General features: G+C 61.8%; 2 protein-coding genes across 2 annotated transcripts; both read right to left on the bottom strand.

Annotated features, from left to right (window-relative positions):
- Positions 1 to 477: 477 nt before the first annotated feature.
- SOAT2 (sterol O-acyltransferase 2) lies at positions 478 to 10,388 on the bottom strand. Its single transcript, XM_067529592.1, has 15 exons — positions 10,295 to 10,388; positions 9,324 to 9,382; positions 8,817 to 8,944; positions 7,990 to 8,049; positions 7,344 to 7,451; positions 6,312 to 6,594; positions 5,790 to 5,865; positions 5,603 to 5,684; positions 5,346 to 5,391; positions 3,957 to 4,086; positions 3,481 to 3,578; positions 2,916 to 3,014; positions 2,119 to 2,254; positions 1,452 to 1,597; positions 478 to 1,141 (listed from the first exon to the last, which is right to left on the bottom strand). Exons 1-15 carry the CDS (start codon positions 10,386 to 10,388, stop codon positions 1,091 to 1,093), a joined length of 1,596 nt encoding a protein of 531 aa, XP_067385693.1. The 3' UTR covers positions 478 to 1,090.
- A 2,498-nt stretch (positions 10,389 to 12,886) lies between these two features.
- Positions 12,887 to 18,244, bottom strand: IGFBP6 (insulin like growth factor binding protein 6). Its single transcript, XM_067529594.1, has 4 exons — positions 17,829 to 18,244; positions 15,467 to 15,618; positions 14,929 to 15,048; positions 12,887 to 14,032 (listed from the first exon to the last, which is right to left on the bottom strand). Exons 1-4 carry the CDS (start codon positions 18,187 to 18,189, stop codon positions 13,910 to 13,912), a joined length of 756 nt encoding a protein of 251 aa, XP_067385695.1. The 5' UTR covers positions 18,190 to 18,244; the 3' UTR covers positions 12,887 to 13,909.
- Between the last annotated feature and the right edge of the window lie 4,121 nt (positions 18,245 to 22,365).

Below are 22,365 nucleotides of genomic sequence, written 5' to 3'. Positions count from 1 at the left end.
AGGTTGCAGGGCTTCCGTGGGAGGGGGCTACACGGGGGGAGGGGGAGCCTGGCTGGCTTCTCTTGGCCCTGGCAGCTGTGTTGTTGGAGGGGTCCCTGGGGTTCCCGGCCAACCAGCCCCCGGTTCGAGTTCAGGGGTTATCCCAGCGAATCCCCCTGGCAGAGCTCCAGAGCCCTTGACAAAGCGGGATTCATTAATCCGCACCCGCCAGCGGTCAAGCAGATGGGGGAAACCGAGGCACGGTTCCAAACCCATCCGCCTGTCTTGGCTCTTCCACCCGGTGCAGGGCTGGGCAGGGACGGGCAGCTGCCCAGGGGGACTTCCTGCCTTCCAGACACCCCAAGACAATGTCCACAGATAAGGCTTTTAATTGAGGTCGCTCCCTTCCTGGGGGATTCTTTATACGGGCACCGGGCTTGCTGGGTCCACGGAAATTCACGCTGCAGAGGTGCTGTTTAACAAGCTCTTGCCGCTTGCTCATAGACCCCTTGACCTCCCGCAAGTCTTGCACCGCTCTGGCGATGAACCGGATGACGTGGAGGGTCGTGTGGGTTGCCCGGGGGGGTGTGAACGGAGGAGCCGGGCCGGGTGTCTGGTGGGAGGCCTGGCACCCGTTGATTTGTAAGGCGAGACAATGCCAGAGTGTGGGTCTGATCCAGAGGGGGATCAGTGACTTGGGAAGCCAGGACTGTTTGTGGCACAGCCCCTGCTGTTTCTCTGGCCCGTCCGCGCGGGGCCGGCTCAGGTGTGGAAGCCAAGAACATCCCGTGCAGCTCGCTGGTGCATGGCTGTGTTGGCAGCTGCTCCTCACCCCAGCCCCGGTTTCTCCAGAGAGCCAGGCCCACTGGTCATGCCCTCGGGCCCACAACCTCCCTGGGGCAGTGACCAAAGGCCCGGCCTGGCGGGGGGAGACGTGGTCCAGCCGGATCCGTTTTGAACATGCTGAGTGAGCGGGAGAGGAGCCAGTGGGGCGGAGAAGGGCGTTTTCAGCTCCTCCCTGCGTCCTGGCAATAGCTGGGGTGCCCGGCGGGCCCGGGCATAGCTGAGCGTCCCCCTGGCGCGACGGGGAAGGCGGCACCCGGAGGGGCCCCTAGCTGCGGCAGGACCAGGAGCGCGGCGTCACCAGCCCCCAGAACGTCTTCTGTAGAGAAATGCCCCCCCGGAAACCCAGTCAGTGACAGAACCGAGCCCTTGCTGCCCTGGGGGGTGGCGGACTCAGGCCAGGCTGGCGGGCAGGACGCTGCTGACTGACTGTGCCAGCGGGAGAGACCCGAGGAGCAGGCACAGCCTAGCGGGGGGCTAGAGAGACGGGCCCGTGGCCACGGCCTAGAGGAGAGCCCCACGGCTAACGGGCTACGGGCTGCGAGCAGGGGTCTAGAGGAAGAGGCCTGGGGTAGCAGCCCCGTAAGATCCAACCCTCCCGCCACGGAGACCGGCCCCGGGGCCCTCACCTGCTGGAGCGGGCAGTGGATCTGGGCGTACCACTCCTGGCAGTAGAGACACACCTGTATGCCCTGGCCCACGAAGAGGCAGGTCCACATGATGATGTTCCAGACCGGGCTTTTCCTCTTGTCGTTCAGCAGGAAGTTGAAGATCACTGCGGCGGAGAGCCGAGGGGGAGGCTGGGTGGCGCCTGCCCCACCTCACGCCCCTCGCCCCTCCTGTCCCCACCCCACTGGGGTCCCCCCACCTCCGCCCGCTCCCCAGATCCATCCATTGCCCCATTCCACATTGACAGGCTTCCCCTTCAGGCCGTCCCATGAATGGGAACTGGGGGCAGACTCCCAGGGCAAAGTCCTGGTTGCCTCACTCCCATCTGTCCCCCACAGCCCCAGCCAGCCCAGGATGGCCCCCTCCCTACATCGCAGGCGCCCAGATACAGCGGGGATGGGCGGCAGCATAAACCCCCAGGAACGAACTCTGGGTGCTGGGCTTAGTCCTCGAGAGACGCCCGCCCTTGGTCTGAAATAGTTTCATTCATCTCAGCCGAGTGACCCCATAGCTACGTGAACCGGGCCGAGACCCGCCCAGTCCTCTCCCCTCTAGGCCTCGTCGGCCGCTCCCGGAAGCTGGCCTGGGGCTGGCTCATGTGCTCTCTGTTTGCCCCCCAGAGCTCACCTCCGAAGATGGCAAAGAGGGTGAACATGACGGGGTAGAAGAAGCCGAAGCAGAGGGTGATGGCGTATTCATGGACGATGGCGGATGTGATGAAGACAGACAGCATGGCCGCGACCCGGGACTTCCCTTTGAAGAGCTGGAAGGCAGGGAGAAGGCGCTGAACCAAGGAGCCACGAGGCCACCGACCCCAAGCAGCAGGGTCCCAGACTCCGGCTCCCCCAGGCTGATGGGCCGTCCCAGCTCTTCCTCTGGGCGGGGCCGTCTGGTGCTCAGATGTGTCAGGAAAGGCCTGGCTGACAGCCATACCCAACCTTATGGTGAGCCTCCCTCCCCGTCCTTCCCCCAGCACCGCCGCAGGGAGCTGGATCCAGGGGAGGGAGCCGCAGCCTACATCCCAGGACCATCTTTGGGTGCTCGCCTTCAAACCGGCCCTGCATCTCTTGGCCATCTGAGCTGGATGGAGAAGGGTGAGGATCCTTTCGGAGCCCTGACACTCCTGGCATCAGCGGCGGTTCCCGTTCCATTGAGTCCAAGGGCACCATCCCCAACGCCCGGGCTGGTGAGCACCTCCCTCCATCGGGGCTGCTGGGAGTCGGAACTGGGATATGGTCAGCTGCAGAGCCCCCTGAGTGGCCGGTCACGACCATATCGCTAGCCACGGGAGAGGGCAGGAGCATGAGATGCGGCCCAGTCCTGTTAGCCGTGAAAGGCATCTCCGCTGGGCCTGATTGAACAAGGCACCAAGCGCCTCCCCACCCCCACCAGGTTCTGCAGCGACCGGCGCCAGCTCCACGTACCCAGAACAGGTCCTGGTAGATGTAGTAGTACAGCCACTCGTGGACCACCACGTTCCACGTCCGGTAGTAGGTGGCGAAGGAAGTGGAGTTCCACCAGTCCTGGGCGTATGGGGAGAGGGAGAGATGGGAGTGAGTCTGGGCCGAGCATGCCGCAGCGCCCACACGCCTATCTGCAACACCCGTGGTGCCCATGTAGCCTTGGAGCTCTGGTGTCCCCCGAGTTCCCCCACCGCTTGCCCCTGCAGCTCTGCTCCACTGGTGGTGCCCCCTGCCCACATTTGTAGCTCTCAGACAGAGCTGCCAGCCCTTCCCCTTCCCAGCTCCGTGGCACAGGTGGGCCCAGCTGGCATGGGCAGCAGGTCTCTGGATGGGCACTGCCAGCCTGCTCAAGAGCCCCCAGCGGAGGGCACAGTCACAGCCCTGGCACAGGGTACCCTGGCTGAGATTTCAGAGATGTGGGGAGGTGAGGCCCTTGGGCTTTCCATGGGTCCCAAGTCAGGGTCATGGGGGGTTTCTCCCCTTCCCCTCCCAGGAACAGGGCTGGGCCCCAGAGCCCCCAGCTCGCCTTGTAGAAGGTCCGGTCAGCAAAGCGCAGCATCTCAGCGAAGGCATTGAGCCAGCAGTGCAGGAAGGCGAAAAAGGACAGCAGTAGCAGGAAGGTCCCTGCAGTGGCGAGAGGGGGCGTCTGGCTAGGGGAGCGGCAGCCTGGCTTTGTGCCTGGGCACGCCCATGGGGCTGGCGAGCGTGGCCTCTGCCCCCCTGCCAGCGCCATCTGTCACCCCCGGGATCTTCTTCCCTCCACGTCATGCCCTGGGAGTGCCTGCCAATCCCCATCGCCGCAGCCTCCCCAACCTCCACGCCTGCTGTTCCGCAGGATGATTGCCCCGATCCTTTGGGGGCACAGCCGCCCCACATAACTAGCCTTGCCCGCTGGTTAATTAAAGCAATTATCACATGCCCCAGCCCCTCCCAGCTCTGCATGGCGCCCCCCACTCCCCCAGCCCTACACAGGGAGGGGGCCGTGGGGGCACCGCCGTGTACCTGGCAGGGTGGCGTTGAAGATGGACAGCACCAGGGTCTTGATGCTGAAGGGCTGCTTGCTCATGTTGGTGAAGACAGGGATGCAGAGGCGCTCCAGGATGAAATAGCTGTAGAAGAGGCACCCTAGGAACTGCCGGGGTGACACAGTGAGGGGTGCTGCACATCACAAAGGGCCCCTGGACCGAGCACGCTCAGCTGGGGCGCAGGGTTAGATCTGGGGACAATTCCCGCTCCAGCTCCTCCCACAAGTCTCCCTCAGTGAGATTGAAATGATCCTCATCTGAGTTACCGAGATCACTGTCCCCGCCTCCCTGAGCTATTGTCTCAGGCTCTCTGCAGACTCAGGCAGACATCGGGGCACCGCTGGCGCACAGGCCGCACGTGGAAGGGGGCTTTTCACAGCCACAAGGGCTGGAGGCTGGCTATTTTTTTCCTGGGGTCCGATTTCAGGCTTGCGTTGGAAATTTGAATATCGACAATTTTCTGCCCAAACATCTCCGCGTTGGGGCATTTTTTGACCCCTAAAGTGAGAACTCTCCACAGGAAGTGGATGCTTCTCACGGAAAATGTCGTGTCATCAAACCCCGCATCCCGATTTTCCAGCAAAAAACAGGTTTGCTGGGAAACTTCAGGCGGCCCCTAATGATCCTCTTCCTTTTCCAGATGGGAAACCAAGGCACAGAGACGGAGCCACTCGCCTGGGACCTCAGGGGGAGTGTGTCACAGGGCAGGGGATTGAAACCACGCCACCGCCCTTCCCCTCTGCCAGCTGGCACGGCCCACAGCCCTACTGGGAAAATCGCTGTGCAATGGTTCTGTCTCTAGGTGCCTGGCTGGTGGGAAAGCTGTGTCTACACGTAAAACGCTACCGTGCAGACACTCGCTCCAGTGTGGCTGTGCGCTCCATGGAAGAATTCTTCCGTTGAGCCAGCTCTGTCTACACCAGGGGTTAGGCTGGCATACGGGCGTCCAGTGCTTAAATTGCAATGAAAGAGGGGCTGGGGCTCAAGCCAGTTTTCGTACATTCCGAACTGATGCAGCCAGCCCAGAGGCGCCGGGGCTCTGAACTGCCAAGACTAGAAGGGTCGAGGCTCAGCCCTGGCGCTAAATTAAGCACTGCCTGCATCTCTCAGGGGTGTGGATCACCAAATCAATGCCCTGCCACCGGGGGCTGGCGTTCTCCGGCACCTCGGTCGCTCCTGTTTTTTGCCAGTGGCCCACCCCCGTCCAGTTCCCCTGAACGCTGAAATGTTCGTGATTGGGCTCCACGCAGGGGCGCCCGGGCGAAATGCGATGGCTTGTGCTAGACCAGGGGTCAGACCGGCAGGTCACGCTCCCTTCCGGCCTCCAACGCTAGGAACGCTTCCCGAGGAAAGCGGCTGTTCTCACCTTGGCGAAGTTCTGAGCAACATATTTCCACCGGACATAGGGGGTCCTAGGGGAAGGGAGTCGGTCAGTGGCTGGAACATCTACCTATGGCCCCCCTCCCATCCCAGCCCCTTGCTCACAGACCCAGCGCGCTCATGGGAAGCAGATCAAGCCTGGGAGGAGTGGGGCTGCCCCCTGCGGTGGGTTCCTCTGCCCCCCCGGGAAGCTGGGATGTCCTGACAGAGGAAGGGTGTCCGTGGTGGTCCTCACAGGCTCACCTGGGATAGCTCTCCCTGTAGATCAGCGTGGGGCAGAACAGAAAATACAAGTACGTTGAAAATGCAGGTGGCTTCACCTTCCCTGGAAGGAGAAAAACAAATGTGTGGTTCGGGGGGGGGGGAGAGGCAGAGGGGCACTAGCTGGCCCCGGGTGCCAGCAGAGAGGGGCCCTGCGATCGGAACTCACCGTCCGACGGCTTGGCCTGGATGACGCCGGGCACGGCCTCCCGCAGGAACGAGTGGCTTTTCATCAGGAACCGGATCTGCGGAAGAGGGAGCTTGGCAGCTGGCCGCCCCCGACCCTGCCTGTGCCCGGAGAGCCGCACCCCTCCAGGCACAGCTTGCAGCGGGGCCAGGGGAGTCCCCGGCTCCCTGGGGGACACCGTACCAAGAATGCAGCTAGCTCCCCCCACAGCTTCCCTCTTCTACCTGCTTCCCTCATGGAACCTGCCCCCACCCCCCCAGCCAAAGCTGGGCCCCCAGCCGGGAAGGTAGGATGGCCCCAGCTTTGTGGGGCTGTGTGCGAAGCCAGAGGCTCAGAGGAACTCCAGCAACTTGCCCAGGGAAGCATCTGGTTGGAGACATTTATGGTGGGGCCAGCAGGAGATGGGGCCAGCTGGACGCTTGCACCGGAAAGGCACCGGTGGCTCCAGGCCCTGCCTGTGCCTGGTCCCGCCCCCAACCCCATGCTGCGCCCCATAGCACGCACTTGCTCGAGGATGACGATGAACCTGGACGCGGGGTGGAGCTGGTGCTGGATCACAGTGTAGACGGGATAGAAGCCAAGCACGAAGGCGTGGCAGGCCAGCAGCGCCCCCCAGAGGATGGCCGTGAAGAGGCGGGGGAAGCGCACTGTGCGGTAGGAGCCGGCCCACAGCTGCAGGGCTTTGTAAGGGACCAGCAGGGTGTAGAGGAACATGGCCAGCCAGGCCGACAGCGCCGTGGGGAGACCCCCAAAGGCAAAGATGAAGAAGTCAAAGTCCAGGACCAAGCTGCAGGGGGAGATGAGGGCGACACGGGACTCAGAGCTGCACCAGGGGCCCTCGGGACCCTCCCGGCCCCATGAAAGTGTGCGGCCCGGTGCCATGCCATTCGGGTGCTCATGGCTCCATGAACCTTCCCTAGGGATATTCGTGGCCCTATCGCCCCCTACGAGAGCCTCTCCACTGCCCTATGGCAAACACCACGGACCTTCTGGACAACGGGGAAGGCGGCCCAAGGCTTCCTCCCAGCGCGCCGTGGGGGAGCCCTCGGGCCGCCTGTTCTCACCGCGCCGGGGAAGGGCTTAGAATCACCTTCTCGGGGTGAAAACCGCCCACCCAATCACCGCCGGATGGGCAGAGGAAGAGTGGCAATCCCAGCAGGGCAGGGGGGTGGGCGGAGAAAATGTCACTTTCTCGTCCTCAGCACAAGTTGTGGTCTCTGGGGCAGAGCCCTGGGGATCCCTAGATCCCTCCTTAGAGCTCTGGGTGGGTGGGGATCCCCCTGTCACGCCCACAGGCACGCAAGGCTGTGATTGGTCAGGGCAGGGATTCCCCTGTCACACCCCCAGGCACACAAGGGCTGTGATTGGTCAGGATGGAGATCTCCCCCAGAGCCTCAAGACAGGCAAGGTTGTGATTGGTCAGGGAGGGGGCTCCCCAGACAAACAAGGCTGTGATTGGGCAGGGCAGGGATTCCCCTGTCACACCCCCAGGCACAAAGGCTGTGATTGGTCAGGGCGTGGAGCCCCCTGCCTTACCTCCCTTGGTCGATGAAGTCCACCATGATGGAGCTGAGGATGAAGACGCAGAGCATGGCGATGAACATGTGGTAGATGGTTCGGAAATGCTTCACCTCCATCAGTTCGCTGGAAAAGAGCCAGGCAGGGAGTCCCGATACCCGCCCAGGACCAGGGGAAGGGCAGGAATTGCCCTCTACCCCCCTGCATCCACATCTCCTTCCTGGGGGCGGGGGGAACTCCCATTTTCAATAACAAAGCTGCTGGCAGATCATCATCCCCATTTTACACAAGGGGAAACTGAGGCACGGAGTGCTGAAGAGACTTGTCTGAGGTCGTGGCAGAGCGCCCCCCCCCCACAACTCTAACCACTAGACTCCATTCCCCTCCTAGCTCCTCCTTGGTGGCCTCTAAGGTCATTGAGCAGCCCTCAAGTCTCCCCTAAGCAGCCCCACCAGCCCATCTTTTCAGGGGCCCAGTGCTGGGGCATCCAGGGCTCCGGATGGGGGTTTTGGTCCATCCCAGCTGGATGTGCTGCAACGTCAGGCCCCGCCCCCTTGCCCCTTGCATCAGGCTGGCATGCGGGCACCTTGGTTCAGCTCCCTCCCTGCCAGCTGTGCACATGGGCCGTGCCAAGCCGGGCCGTGCCAAGCCGGGCCATACTCACTCGAGCAGCGACTGCCGGTCGACAAACACCTTGCGCTTCTCCAGCGGGGAGCCTCTCCCCCTAAAGGATTCCAATGAGGGTTGGGGGTTAGACCCAGGGTGCAACCCCTGCCCCCGAAACGGTGCTGCTTTCCTAGTGCCCCTGCCATCCCAGGGCGTTGGCCACCCCTTTCTAATCAGCTGCTGCATGCTCACCGCGGTCGGCTACCGGATGGAACAGGAAAAGCTCAGCTCTGTGTCACAGGCCCTATACTGCTGATGGCTAGCGGGGATTCTCCTGGCGCTCAAATCGCAGGGGGCTGGGATCTGCACAGGTGCGGGGGAGTCTCCCAACCTGACGCCTGAGGCGTTAGTTAACGGAGCAGTAGGTGCTGGCATCCCAGCTGCGACTGGGGCCCTGGCACACTGACACAGCCTGCACCCCAACGGGCACACAGGCTAATGGGACGAGGGGGGGGGGGGGGAGGGGAAACTGAGGCACAGAGCGGGGCAGTGATTTGCCAATGGCCACGCAGAGGGAGGGGACTGGAACCCAGGTGTCCTGAGTCCCAGCCCCGTACCCTAGCTACGTGACCAGGCTGTGGGTGACTCTAATGACCCAGCTGGGGGGGGGTGGGGGAGCCACTGTCATGTCAGTGCCCCCAGCACCCCTTGTCACACCCCAGACACCCCCGTCTGGGCTAGGTGGGAGAATCCCCGCTTGGCTGGAGGCCAGGAAGGGGATCCCCGGAGCAGGGGATTCCCTAGGGTGGTGGCACATTGGGGCAGGCGGGGGAGGGAGGCGCCCCAGAGCCGGGGTGGGCAGATCCCCTCGCCCCCTGCTCTCACCTGTCCTCTCTTTCCAGCTGGCCCTTCCTGGGGGCCTGCGGGTAGGAACGCGCCGCCTCCTCCATGGCCTTGTCCAGCAGGTCCCCGAGCTGCCCCTGCATGTGCTCCAGCAGCTCCGACTTCACCACCTGCCCCGGGGGCGGGAGACACAAGGTGATGACTGGCCTCCCCGGGAGTATCCCAGCATGCACCTGGGAGGCGCTTCCTCCCCAATTTCTCCTAGCTTCCTCCTTCCAGCCCCGCCCTCCTGCTCCGGCTCTGCCAGCTGGTGCCAGGGCCTCAGGAGGCCTGGCTAGGACTGTGCCCCTGGAGTGGGCCTGCGCCCCCCCATCCCTGCTCTGGGGCCGTCAGCATCCTCCCCTGGCCCCCAGCCGCCCTTCACCTGCCCAGGAGACAAGCTGCCTGCAGGGAAGGGGTGTCCCACGGGACCCCTCATTGCTCCCGGCCCAGCCACCACCCCCCCAGCCCTCAATGCCCGCCCCAGCCCAAGGCAGGGCCCTGCATTACCTCCATGTGTCTCCTCCATTGGATGAGGCTGGTGACGCTGTCTGGTTGCTTGATGCTTCCTGGGGCGGGGGGGAAGAGGGTCAGTCACACGTCACCCCCTGGGGGGAGGAGAGCAGCTTCTGCAGAGCCAGGGGTGCATGGGGGGGGGTCCACACCACAGGGGGACGGCAGCTCTTTAAGGGCAAAGGGACCATGCCTGGTGCCCCGGAAACCCTCCGCCGTTGGCATCACAACACAGCCACAGAACGATCCCCGTTCTCCTGGAGGTTTGGGGATCCCCCCGCGCCCCATTTCCTCCCTCCGCTGCAGGCTGAGGCTGCGCCACGGCTCGGTGCCGCCTCGGACTGTGACCCCGGCCAATCGGCGTGGGACGGACCCACGGAAACCAGCCCATCGAGCCCCCCTCGGGGCAGCACCGCTCCACTTCCTGCGGGAGGGATGCCACGCCAGCCCGGCCCAGTGGCTCACAGGGACCGGTGGAGCATCAATGTGCCTGCACCAGTGGAGTCTGGTGCCCCCCCCGGAGCCCGGCGGTCCCAAAGCTGCAGCTGCTCGGTCTTGGGGGAGAAGGGGAGACGCCTGCGCTGCCAGCCCCACTTGGCAAACTCCTTGTCTGCCCACTCCCCGCCCTCAGCTGCATCCAGCAGCGCTGCTGGGTAACACACAGACACCCCCCACCCGCTGCTGAAATGCCACGTGACCCCCCCACAATGTCCCTGACACCCCAAACGGCTGTGACACCCGGGCACCTGGCTGTGACCTGGCACCCGCGGCGCTATACCCGGGCACCCGCACACGGCCGGGACACGCCGCAGGCTGCTTCGTCCCCAGGCACCTCCCCCCAGCGCTGATGTCCTGGCAGGTCCCGTCTATACTCGGCACGTAGCGCCTTTGTCCCTGTAATGCTGCACCCCCAGCTCCCTTTCCTCCCCCCCCCCCCCCGGCTTCTCCCCCTCCCTCCGGCTCCTCACCATTCAGCCCCTGTGTCTCCTCCTCTTCCTCCTGCGCCAGCCCTTCTCTCTTCCTCTGCCTCGCTCCATCAGGCACCCCCTGGCCTGGGTCCATGTTGGCCCTGGAGGGAATGGGACTGGGTCAGAGCGGCCGCCCCAGAGCTACCATCCTCTTCCTCCCATGGGGCTGCCTTCCTCCAGCGCTGGGCCCTGCCCGGTCAGCTGATTGGCAAGGGAGGGGTAAAGTCCTTGGAGGAGCCTTTCTGCTCTGGGCTTCCAGCTGGATCTGGGAGCCTTGGACCCTCCTTCCCTGGGGTGATAAGATAAAGCCCTTATCAGGGCAGAGATAGCCGGGCCTGTGGCTCCGACCTCTGCCCCCGGCTGGGGTCACCCCACCTTAAAACGTGGCCTTTGGGCCCAGCATCATCATGTCCCAGCCACATGGGGTGGGCCCAGCAGTGGCGGAGAGGGCACCTAGGCTGGGACCTTTGCTCCCCCATGCGGAGATGCTCGGCCCTGGCTGCGGCCCCGTCTCTCACTCATTGTGGGTACCACTGGCTCTCGGATATTCCCAGCATTCTTTGCATTGGAGGTTGCAGCATCTTCCCCTGATGTGCCCCGGGGTGGCCCAGGGAGAGGGCTGTGTGGGTCAGTGGGAAGGAAGGAGCAGAGAGAAAGCGCAGGAGGGGGGCTGGCTGGGCTCCCGGCTAGCCTGTCTCCTGCTGAGTTGACTGTTTCCCCTGTGAGCTCACTGGGGCCCGGCGCGCGTCTCTGCTCCCTGCCCTACACTGCTGCTGAACGGCTCCTACGTTGCGCCCCAGAGCTGGCTGCATCTCAGTGGGGGAGGGGAAGGGATCCCAGGGATCTAGCCCTAGGTGTAAAGGAGATGGTGTCTCGCCTGCTTACACCAGCAAGTCATTTGGCTCACAGCCGGGCAAGGTGCCAGTTTCAAACATCCGCACGGTAGGCACTGGGCCTTGGGGACTGGCTCCTTCCCGTGACCCTCTGCCCCAGCCCGGGGGCCCAGAGTTGTGCCCCCCCCCGACTCCATGCCGCACACCAGGGGGGGGCCCTCTTTGTCCCCCTCACACTCTAGAACTACCCACTCCCTTCATGAGGGAGCATCTCTGCCCCTCCAGAGGCTCCTCTGCCCCCCCCTTCCCAAGTCTGCAGTGACGAGGGATCCAAACAGCCCGGCATTCAGCCTTGCACTTCGTAGCAGGGCCAGGCCTCTTGGGGCTGCGTGGGGAACTTTGAGCCGGCTCTTATCGGCAGTTGACAAGGGGTGACTGAGATTCTCCCTCTGCAGGGCTGGGCTCGCAAGCTCTGCAGCTGCTATGGAGGAAGCTACATTTTACTCCCCGCCCCCCAGCCCCCTAAAAATATTTGAACCCAATTTAGTGCGGGTGCTAGGTCCCCAGTTGGTAGCCCCATAGACAGAGGCCTCCAGCCCACTGTGGGGCAGGGCCCAAACTGGAAATTGCTCCCCTCCCTCGCCTGCCCCTGGAGGGATCTCCCAAGCAGGGGACAGGCAATGCTTAGTTTGTAATGAAAGAGGGGCTGGGGATCAAGCAGTTTTTTTACATTCGTAACTGGTGCAGCCAGCTCCGAGGTGCCGGGGCTCTGCCCTAGTAAACCCTGGCCCAGATTAAGCAGGGGGCACAGGAGATCTCGTCAGGGCTGGTGGAAAAAATTATCTGCTGCATCTGTTACTTGATGGAAAATTAGGTTCTCCACTAAGCAAATCCAGTCACGGCCAGTCCTTGCTCCCGCAGGAAGAGCTGATTTTTTGGTAAAAAACAAAAAAAACACCCGATCAATTGAAAGCCAATGAAATGTAGGTTTGCAAAGCTGCCACGGTGCCTCATGGGAGCTGTAGTTCAGATGCCTCATTCCTTCACTCTCCTCTAGGGGCCAGACTGCTCAGCTGGACTCTCTTGCCCATGATGCACTGCCTCCTCTCCCCAAGAGGGGAAACACAGGGCACCATGGGAGATGCGGTCCAACCTGGGAGCCCAGGCTAGAAAAGATGACATCTTTGTGCCCAGCTGGGGCTCACACGATGGCTCGGATTCATTCCCAGCTGGCCTCGGCCACTCCAGCCGGATCTCAGCCGCCTTGTAAATAGCATTCCTTAAACCGAGGGCCGCTGACAGACTCCGGGAAGCAGCCAGGGCCACGGATGCGCCTTCCTCCAAAGGGACTGAGCGTGACCAAAGAAAAGCAAGTAGCTGCAACTCTCCTCAATACCAACCTGGCCAACGTGGACGGCTGAACATCATGCTACCGGCCCTAAGAGAGAGCCCTGCTCCAGAGACAGGTGGAGGGTCAACATTGACCTTGGCCAGGTCTGTGCTGCCAAGGCGTGCTGACGGTGCCCTGCACCAGCAAAAAACCCCACGTAGACGCCGTCTGTCATTTGGCGAGGGGGTAGAACTGTGTCTCTAGAGGGGTTACGCTGGCACAGCCTGGTGGTGGTGTGGACCAGCTGTCCGCCCTGGGATATCCAGCCAGGCTAAGGGCAACCTGTTTCCCCAGTTAGGCGAGCCCTACGGTGGGGTCCGGAGGGCACCAGGAGGGGGGCACAGCAGAAAGAAGGCGAGCACCAGGGCCTCAAAAAAACAAAAAACTCAGCTTTATTGAAAATAAAAATACCCCACAAGCATCAAACACTCAAGCGCGAGAGCATTAAAGGAGCCACAGCCCTGGTGACAGCAAAGGGACGGGGGGAGCCTGGCCCTGACCCCCGCTCCAGCCGCCCCCCCAGCCCCTGCTGGCTGCAGGACTCTCCCCTCCAGGCTAAGGAGAGAGTCAGCCAGCTGCTTTCCTTGGGGGCGGGGGGTGGCAGCTCAGGCAGCTCTTCTCTCCCCTCCCATTCCCCCTGCCCCCTCCCCTCTTTTTAGTTTGCTTCCGACTGCAGCTCAAAGTGTGTGTGTGGGGGGGGGGGCTCCTGAGATTTGGGGGTGTAGGGACGAGCTCTTGCTGGCTGTTTCCAGCCAGTCCCCCAAAGCCAAGCTGCCCTTCCCAAAGTCGCCCCCCCAAGATCCAACATTAGCAGCACTCTTCCACCACCACCCTTGATTGTTCCCCATCCTGAAAAGCAATTCACCCCCCCGTCCAGTGGGGCACCCCCCATTGCAGGAAATGCATCTGGGGGAGGGGATGGTTAGAAGCTATACTCCACCTTTTACTCCACCTCCTCCCATGCAGAGACAGCACCAGCTCCCCCACCCAATAGCTTATTGAACAAACACCTTCACTCGCAGATCCCCAAAGCAGCGGCATGGGCTCCAGGCTGGCACCACAGAGCCTTGGGTGGGGGAGCCCTGCTAGCCCAATCCCTGCCCCCCAAGGGCCACGGGCAGGGCTATTCCATGCCCCCCCATGCCCCGCCAGTCGTGGGTGTGAATGGGGCAGGTGGGAGAAAAAGCAGCTCCGGTGGGGGAGGCAGATCCCAGGGGAGGACAGGGCAGCTGGAAGCTCCCGCAAGCTGCGTTCGGGCCAGTTCCTCCCGACAGCCACACAGTGCCAGGTAATAAATTAAAGGCAAATGCTTCTGCATCCTGGGGCTCGTCTGTCCAGAGTGTCTTTCGGGCTGAGCCCCCTCCAGCCCTGCTCGATCCCACCCCAACCCCCTCAGTCGCTCCCGTTGGGCAGGCAATGGGGGTTGCTCTCCAGGCCCCCGGAGCCTGCCAGTGGGTGGCCCTTCTTATCCACACACCAGCACTGGCCTCTCCTCTGCCCTTTGGATGCCCGGCACTAGAAGAGGAAAAGATGGAGGGTGTGAGAGAGGACATACCAATGAGCTGATTGACAGTCTTGCAATCTGGGGCATTTCCTTCCCTCCCAAAAAAATCCCCAGCTTCTGGAGTCATGGGACAATTAAATGAAAGCTGAGATCCTTCCAGAGGTTGGGAATAGGTTTCTAGCCCTCACAGCGGCAGAGAAGAGCTAGGGATTAGTATCTTCCTTCTTTTCCTCTAGCTCGTGGCACCCCTCAATTGCCAACCACTTCACATAGGTCAGAATTATTACTTACAGCCTTATTGATGGGGAAACTGAGGCACGGGGAGGGACAGCAACTTGCCCAAGATCACCAGCAGAGCTGGGACTAGAACCCATGTTTCTTGAGTCCCAAGTCAGGGGTGTGCTGTCCCCTTAAGGAGGAGAACCCAGACCCGCAAGAAGGGACCCACTTGTGTGTGTGTGTGTGTGTGTGTGTGTGTGTGTGTGTGTAAAGAGCCAGTTTCAGGATTTGGGGGGGCGCCTGGCTTACAATCTCTGGCTGTTTGGAGCTGACGGTGCCTGATCTGAGGTGACAGCAGCTGGCCCCAGGCACTAGCCTGGTATGGCAGGGAGCGGTAGAAGACACACAGACTGATCTGCTAGGGCAGCTGACGGGACACGGCTCTGGCCGGGCCCAGAGGTCGGTGCCCCATTGGGCTGATCACCAGCCAGTCCGACACTACGCCTGGGCAGCCGCTCGCTGGCTCCCCGCCAGCACCCTGCACTCGGAGGGCACATGCCTGCTCGTGCCGCGTTAAGATTCCGGGCTCTGACGCCAGCCATCGCTCATCGTGTCTCCCGGGAGCACCAGCCCCAGAGGTGCCTCCCCTCCAACCCCCAGGAGCACCCGCCCCATCCCTGGCCCCTACCTGTTTTTTCCTGTAGAAGCCTTTGGTGTCGCAGTTGGGGATGAAGATGTCCTCGCCGCTCAGGTAGAGTGGGGCCTTGAGCTCCAGCATGACAGCTGCCAGGTGCATGCGGCACGGAGCCTGCCAGGGGAGCGGACAGATTGCAAACTCGGGAGGGACAGGACTCACTAGGCTTTCCCCCCGCCCTCCCCAGCTCTCACAGCTGCCTCTTTTCCTGCCCGCCCCCATTTCCCACCCAGCCTGCCCACGGCTCGGCCCTCCCCTGTGCCTGGAGGGGCAACCAGCATGGCAGGCAGCTCATCTCCCTGCATCTCCAGCCCAGGGACTGCAGAGCCAGGGACAGCTAAACTCAGTGACAGCCTCTCCCAGCAGGGGGCGCTGTAGGGAGCAGGGTAGGCGCTCCCACCTACTCCCTTGCCAGCAGGAGGCGCTGCAGGGGAGTTTGCTCTACGTGCCCTGGGAGCCCCTGCATGGAGACACCCATGTCAGACTTCCACAGGCGCATGCTTGCCCTGTCCCTGCCCCTCCGGCAACGTACCGTCTCCAGGTCCGGCTTGCCGTCGCTGTTCAGCGAAATCTGGTGCAGCCGGTCCTTGCTGCCGTTCGCCTCCACCAGGGGGCCATAGTGCTGGGGGGGCAGAGGCTCCAGGGTGGGGCGGCTCACCCTCTGATTCTCCTTCTGGCTGTCCCCTGTAGAGGAAAGAGAGACGGAGCCCGGGGTTTAGGCCTCAGCCTGCCACCCCCTGCTGCTCCCGCCTTTCCCCGCCCCTCTCTGCAGCCGGCGAGGGCAGAGCGGCCCTGTCCAGCACAGGGCTCCACGGCTGCTGCTGGCGTCAGGCCCCTGGAGGCTGCAAAGACGCCAGCCTGGTCACTTGGGTGAAGCCAGTTTGCTGCATCCTCAGAGCAGCACCTGTTGGTTCCCCTGGCAGATGCACCCCCCCCTTCCCCGGGTAGGGTGGGGGTGGAGTTAGGTCATTGCTTTCAGGAGCTACCTAGCATTGGGAGACACCTAGGATCCGGAGCCACCAAGCACCTGCAGCTCCGTGCACTCAGGGACAGGCCCCTAGGAGCTGGGTGGATCTCCGCAGAACCCTGCAGCAGTTCCTAGGTTCGCCAAAAATGACACCTGTTGGGGGCCAAGTGCTTGAAAACCCAGCCCGGAGCAATCACAGGAGGGGACGGCGGGCCAGGAATCTTGCCCCAAATTACCATTTGCCAAGCACCACAACACACTCATTCTGGCAGGGCCCAGTATCGTGTCCCGACCTGCACTCCCAGGCTCTGACACAGGGGGGAGCCAGCGCTCTTTGAACTGGGGAGCGGACAGAGGAATGGGGGGGGCTGACAGCAAACCTACAGATGGGCCTGAACAAACCCCCCCCAGATCTAGCCACCCCAAAGAGACTGCATCCCTCCATACAGCAGCTGCTACGAGGGTGCTTAGACAAGCTGAGTTTAAGGTAGGCTCAAGATTCAGGCTTTTCCCCAAAAGGTGTTGGGGGGTGGGGGTTACCGGCTCTCTTATTATGGCATGAAGTGGGGGGGGGGGGGGGGTTGCAAGCAGCAGGAGATAATTTAAGCTGCACTGGGGGAGGGGGGAGGGTGTCCTACACAATAGCACAGACCCCGGCACCATTCCTGAACGGGGGTGGGGGGAGGGGTTGATGTCCCCCTGAGTAGCCCATTGGAAGGGATTCCCCCCCCGTTTCATGCCACTGCTCAGGTAGATGGCTCCGATCTGCCCTGCTCTGACAGCGAGGACACCCCGTCCCAGAACCGCAGCCTGCTCCTACCGGGGCAGGTAGATTTTTACAAGGTGGCCCATGGATTCCTTTCCTCCCCCACCCCATCACAATCCTCCCGCCCCAGCAAACGCAGCCAGGCACCACCACGCTCCCGCAGCCTGCGGATTGGGGGGGGGGGGGGAAGTCTGCAAGACTCCGACTCCCCACCCAGGGCAGCACAGCAACATCCTGAATCCCGCTGGAGAATTAACTCCGGGGAGCTCCCTGCAGCCAGCCCATCACCGTCCGACACCCCCCTGCTGGCTATTTTCTCCAGCCAAGGACAGGGGTCTCGTGCCTGGTGCCTGCTGACAGAGCTGGGGAAATTCAGCCCCACTCTCCCATGCAATGACCCCCCCAAAATCCAGCTCTCTGCTGCCTTGGCCCCTCAGAGACCAACCTCTGCTGGCAAATTTGAGAACCGTTGCTTGGGTTCCCCTGCTTTGCTGCTTTCCCACGCTCGGGTTTTCCCACGCTTGGGGACGCCCTGCTGGTAGCCAGACTGGGTGTTCTTTGGGGCAGGGACCATCTCTTTGTCCTGTGTTTGTACAGCACCTAGCGCAGCGGGGGCCTGGGCCATCTCCTACCGTCCCAGCTCAGGGGAGGGACTGCCCTCCGCCCCGTCCCAAGCCATTTATCTGCTCACCATCCCGTTCAGGGATCCAAGAGGCTGAGCCCATTTCCTAGGTACATTTGTGGGCTGGTCTCTCTGGGGCCGGATCAGAGCACCCTGGCAGGAACATCTCCATGGGGGGGGGGGGGGGATTCTGCTGGACCCCTCCTGCTGGGGGCAGGGGTGAGCACGGCTGCTTATTGGCCAGGACGGAGAGACACCCCCCACTCTGCTTTCCAGGGAGCACCCACTCATCACCCCCCTCCCCACACGGGGCAGCAAGCCAACCCAGGGCCAGGGGGACCCGACCCACTGGGCGCTCCTGCCCCTCTCCACCCCCCTGCCCAGCTCCTGCCAGAAAACGACAGGGGGCCACCCCCCAGTGACAGGACCCAGTCCCAGGGGAGGACTCAGGGGAGGGGGGCAGGTGGCTAAAGCCGCAGCCTTTGCTCCGCCGCCCCCAGGGGCGCCCGAGCTCGCCCCGCGCCGCGGCCCCCACTCACCTGCCGGGGGCTCGGGCTCGCTCTGGTCGCGGCCGCCCTTGCGGCCCCCCACGGCCCGGCACTGCCCCTTGCCGTGCAGCAGGGCGTGCAGCGGGGTGCGCTCGCCGGCCCGGGGGATGCAGCGCAGCCCCCGCGCGCAGCCGGGCGTGTAGACGCCGCAGGGCTCCCCCAGCGCCCGGGCGCAGCCCTTCTCCCCGCACGCCTGGGCGCAGCCGGCCCGGGGCAGGCAGGCCGGGGGGTCCCGCCCGCCCTCCTCGCAGCTGGGGCACGGGCCCAGGGCGCCCCAGGAGGCCGGAGCCAGCAGCGGCGGCAGCAGGAGCAGCGCAGGCACCAGCCCGCAGCCCGGCACCGCGGCGCGCATCGTGGCCGGCCGGGCCGGGCAGGGCAGGGGAGGAGGCTGCGGCCCGCCCCGCGCTGCGCCCCGGCTGCTCTGGGCTCCCGCCCCACCGCCTCAGCCCTTAAATACCCGGCCCGGCCCACAGCCCGGCCCGGGGCGCCAGGTGTCTGCAGCCCCGGCACCCCCGCGCGGGGAGGGAGGGAGGGAGGGAGGGAGGGGGCTGCCCGGCTGCGGTCCCCCCCCTGCGATCCGTCTCCTTCCCCCCCCCCCCGGTTCTCTCCTCTTGCCCCCCTGCCAGGATCTCCCCCCCGCGCCGCTCTCGGTTCTCACCCCTCCCCCTCCTGTCTCTCGCCGCCCCCCCCCCCCGGTTCATTTCCAAATTCAATTTCCCCCTTCTCTCCACCTCGGACATTCCTGGGATTCTGGGGGCCTCGCCCTGAGCCCCTCTGAGCTGCAGAGTCTGAGAGAGGAAATGAGACAGCCCGGGGGAGGTGGAAAAGAAACACCTCCCCCCCCGCAGACACAGTCCCAAGGGGGGGCTCCCCGTTTTATTCCCCATCCCGAGGGGTCCTCAGTTCTAATCCCCCCCAGTCCCCAGTGGGAGAGCCCATCTCCACCCCCCCATTCCCAAGGGGTCAGCTCCAATCCTTCCCCCCTCCCAGTGGGAGAGCCCATCTCCACCCCCCATTCCCAAGGGGTCAGCTCCAATCCTTCCCCCCTCCCAGTGGGAGAGCCCATCTCCACCCCCCCATTCCCAAAGGGGAGCTTTTGCTTTCATCCCCCCCCTCCATCCCCCCAGCAATCTCCCTTCCAGTGATTTGGATCCAATTCCCTGGGCATCTTTTTTTGAAAAACAACACAACACACACACACCCCAGCCCAACCAAAGAAAGAAACCGCTTTCATTGAACTCAACCCCAAAGAAGCAACAAGCAAACAATTTCCTGGTGCCCAATCCCTCCTTTCCCCTCCTTTCCCTGGGGGCACTGGGCTGGGATCACGGGGTTTTTTCTCTCTCTCTCTCTTCTTCCCTCAAAAGTACTTTTTTTTCCAGTGTCTGACTGAATATTATTGCCTTTGCATGGAGCCTAAATGCCTGGAATATTTCATGCTTCCAGCCCATCTCTGTTGTGTAATCCAATCGCCGGGCGATTTCCCTTCCCCGTCTAATTCTTTCCTAAAACATAACACATCATTTTTACTGCGCTCCTTCGGGTGTGCGAAGCAGAGCCTTACAACAATCTGCTTTATTTGGCAGCATAGGTCTACCGATTAGAGAGGGGAAGGGGAGTCCGGCCTCCCGGCTTCTTGACTAGTGGTTAGAGCAGGGCCATAGGGAGGGTCAGGGCTCTTGGATTTCTTGCTCTGGAAGGGAGTGTGTCCTAGTGGTGGGAGCAGAGGACTGAGGGCCAGGATTCCTGGCTTTAGTTCTTGGCTCTGGGAAGAAGTGTGGTCTAGTGGCTAAAGCAGGGGACTATGAAGGGCCCTGCCATGGTGTGACCTTGGCCACTTTCCTGGCCTATGCCTCAGTTCCCATGCCTGCAGAGCGCAGGTGGGGTATTACTGTCCTGTCTTTCTCGTGGGGCTTTATTAATGTCTGTAAAGACCGTTGGATGTTGTTAGTATTTCTTTGAAATTGTTACCGCTCACCTCCAGGATTGCTCTTCTGGCTGCTTCGCCCATCGCTGTCAGCGTTTTTCTTTCATTGCTTCTGAGTTTCAATGATCAGCTTTTCTGGCACTTAAAAAAAATAAATACATCACAAAATACAGTTTCCAGTTGGATTTTGCTCCTGCAAATCCTTACAGGGTCCAAGACCATCAGGGTAAGAGGGGCAGATAGAAATCACTGGTAACCGGCTTTCCTAGCCCGTGTTTTGTGCAACCAAATCCCTTTGCAACCGGCAATCGCTTAATCCTCACAACCTTCCTGGGACATCGGAAGGTTAGTATCATTGGCCCCTCTTTTGTAAATGGGGAAACTGAGACCCAGAGCCCTTAAAGGGACTTGCCCAAGTCTTGTGATAAGAGTAAGGTGCCAAACTAAACAACACCCCCAGAAAAGCAGTGTGCCTTTAGCCACCGGTTGCCCGGGGAGCCTGGATGGAGATGTACTTGGACATGTGGCATGCTTCATTTTCCTTTCTATCAGTAGCATTACCATAGCACCTGGATGGCGCTATTGTGCCGGGTGCTGTACAGATGTAGTAAGAGACAGTTCCTGCCCTGCGGAGTTTACAGTCTAGCTAGGCAACACGGACAAAGGGAGTGTCATTAGCCTCATTTTACACAGCCTCCCGAAAGCACAGAGAGAAATGACTTGCCCAAGGTCACAGCGACACTGTGGCAGAGCCAGGGATTGAAGTAGTAACTCCACTGGAGCCAGGAAAATTCCACTGGTGGGAGAGGAGAATCAAGCACCGAAGAACACCCCTCTCCTGCCCCCTCACCACTGGGCCTAGTGGATCAAGCACTGGTCCGGGACCCAGGTTCTATCCCCTGCTCTGGCCTGCTGGATGATCTTGGGCAAGTCACTCTACCTGCTGGTGCCTCAGTTTATCCATTGGGAAAATGGGGATCGTGCCCCTCCTTTGTAATGCTCTATGGATGAGAAAATCTAGGTCCACTGGAGAGGCTCCAGGCTCCCAAAGGGCTGAGGGGAAAAGTGCAGCTAATTAACTGTTTAAGTAGCTGCTTGAATTTGCACCTATCGTCCCCCAGGGGCAGGACCTCTCCCTGGCAAGGAAGCAGCTGTTGCAGATGTTTGCCCCTGGGCAGCGCCCCCTAAACCCCTGGCGGTCGGAGGAATAACTAACTGGGCCTTCGAAATGTAACCCAGAGCTGCCAGCCAAGGGGTGCAAGCGATGGACAGGCCTCCCCCTGCTTTCTGCAGCCTGGCGCAGTGGGGGCAGAGGGGGACCTCCCTGCTCAGAGTGGGGGTGCTCTGAGATTGTTCCAGGCCATCCAAGAGGGGTTGATTTCCGAGCAGCACGGGCGAGCGCAGCTCCTCTGGAACACGGCCCAGCAGCACTGGGCGTCAGCCACAGGCCACTTCCCTGCACGAGGCATTCTTCAGTCCAGAGCGGAGCACGCCTCTCGCTTTCCCTGAGATTCACCCCACCTCCTCCCCTTTGCGTTTCCCAAATTTCCACCCAGGATGCCCCTGCCCGCTGCTCCAGGGCAGGATTTTAACCCCTAGGACCTGGGCTCTCTTTAAGTTTGTCCAACAGGAAAACAAGGCAGATTTTTCGCCAGGAGGGAAGGGAAATCAGCCATGGGAACAACTTCCCAAGGGGTGTGGTCGAGGCTCCCTCCCTTGGAGTCTCTGAACCACAACTGGGTAGCTTCCCAGCGGGCCTGCCCTGCCCCAGCCACACGCTTTGGGGCTCAATAGAAGAATCAGTGGGTGATGTACTGTGCTGTGCAGAAGGTCAGACTATCTGTCTTCGGCATATACAGCACCCCATTACCACAGAGCTGGGTGCTTCCTAATCTTTAGTGGATTTGTCCCCACAAGACCCCTGGAGGCAGGTCAGTGCTAATGTCCTCATGGTACAGATGGGGAAACTGAGGCACAGAGTGTGACCGGACCAGATCCACAAAGGTATTGAGGTGTCTAAACTTCCACTGAAATCAACACCTTTGTGGGTCTGAGCCTAAATGACGTAGATAGAGTCAGTGGCAGAGCAGAGGATTGGATTTTGTCAGTTGCAGGACCAGCCTAGCCCTCTCCAGCAAGCCACAAAGGTGTAGATGATCTGGATGGACTAGAGTAGATGATGCCCATGGTTCCTTCTGGCCTTGAAGTCTATATGAAATCCAGATGGACTGCACTGATTTCAATGGAAGGGCCTCAGGTTTACACCGCGTGAGATCAAGAACCTACCCGGGGGCCAGTTCCTCTCAGCCCCTGGCAGCTCCTCCCTGGACACCCACACAGGAAGGCAGGTTTTCAAACAAGGCCATTTCGTTTAGGGAGGCTGAGGGGTAGCGGAGGTCTCTTGACAAACCGGGTCGAGTACTCTGGAAAAGCCGAGCCTAAGGATGCAGTTTGCAGAAGTCTGGGGATCTCAGCTCTGCCCAGCAGCACAGGCGTAACGCCCCCCTGGCTGGCACCTGTGTACAGCGGGTGTAAAGTCCTTCCTGATCAGAATTCAGCCCTCACTCTGCTGGCAGCTTTTTAAAGCTGCTTTGCAGAGCT

The sequence above is a fragment of the Emydura macquarii genome, unplaced genomic scaffold, assembly GCF_026122565.2.
Source record: "Emydura macquarii macquarii isolate MOO-44397 ecotype Brisbane River unplaced genomic scaffold, CSIRO-AGI_Emac_v2 contig_2994, whole genome shotgun sequence".
In the NCBI taxonomy this organism is placed as follows: Eukaryota; Metazoa; Chordata; order Testudines; family Chelidae; genus Emydura; species Emydura macquarii.
The sequence above is the reverse complement of the archived record's forward strand: the minus strand, read 5'-3'. Positions and strand labels throughout refer to the sequence as shown.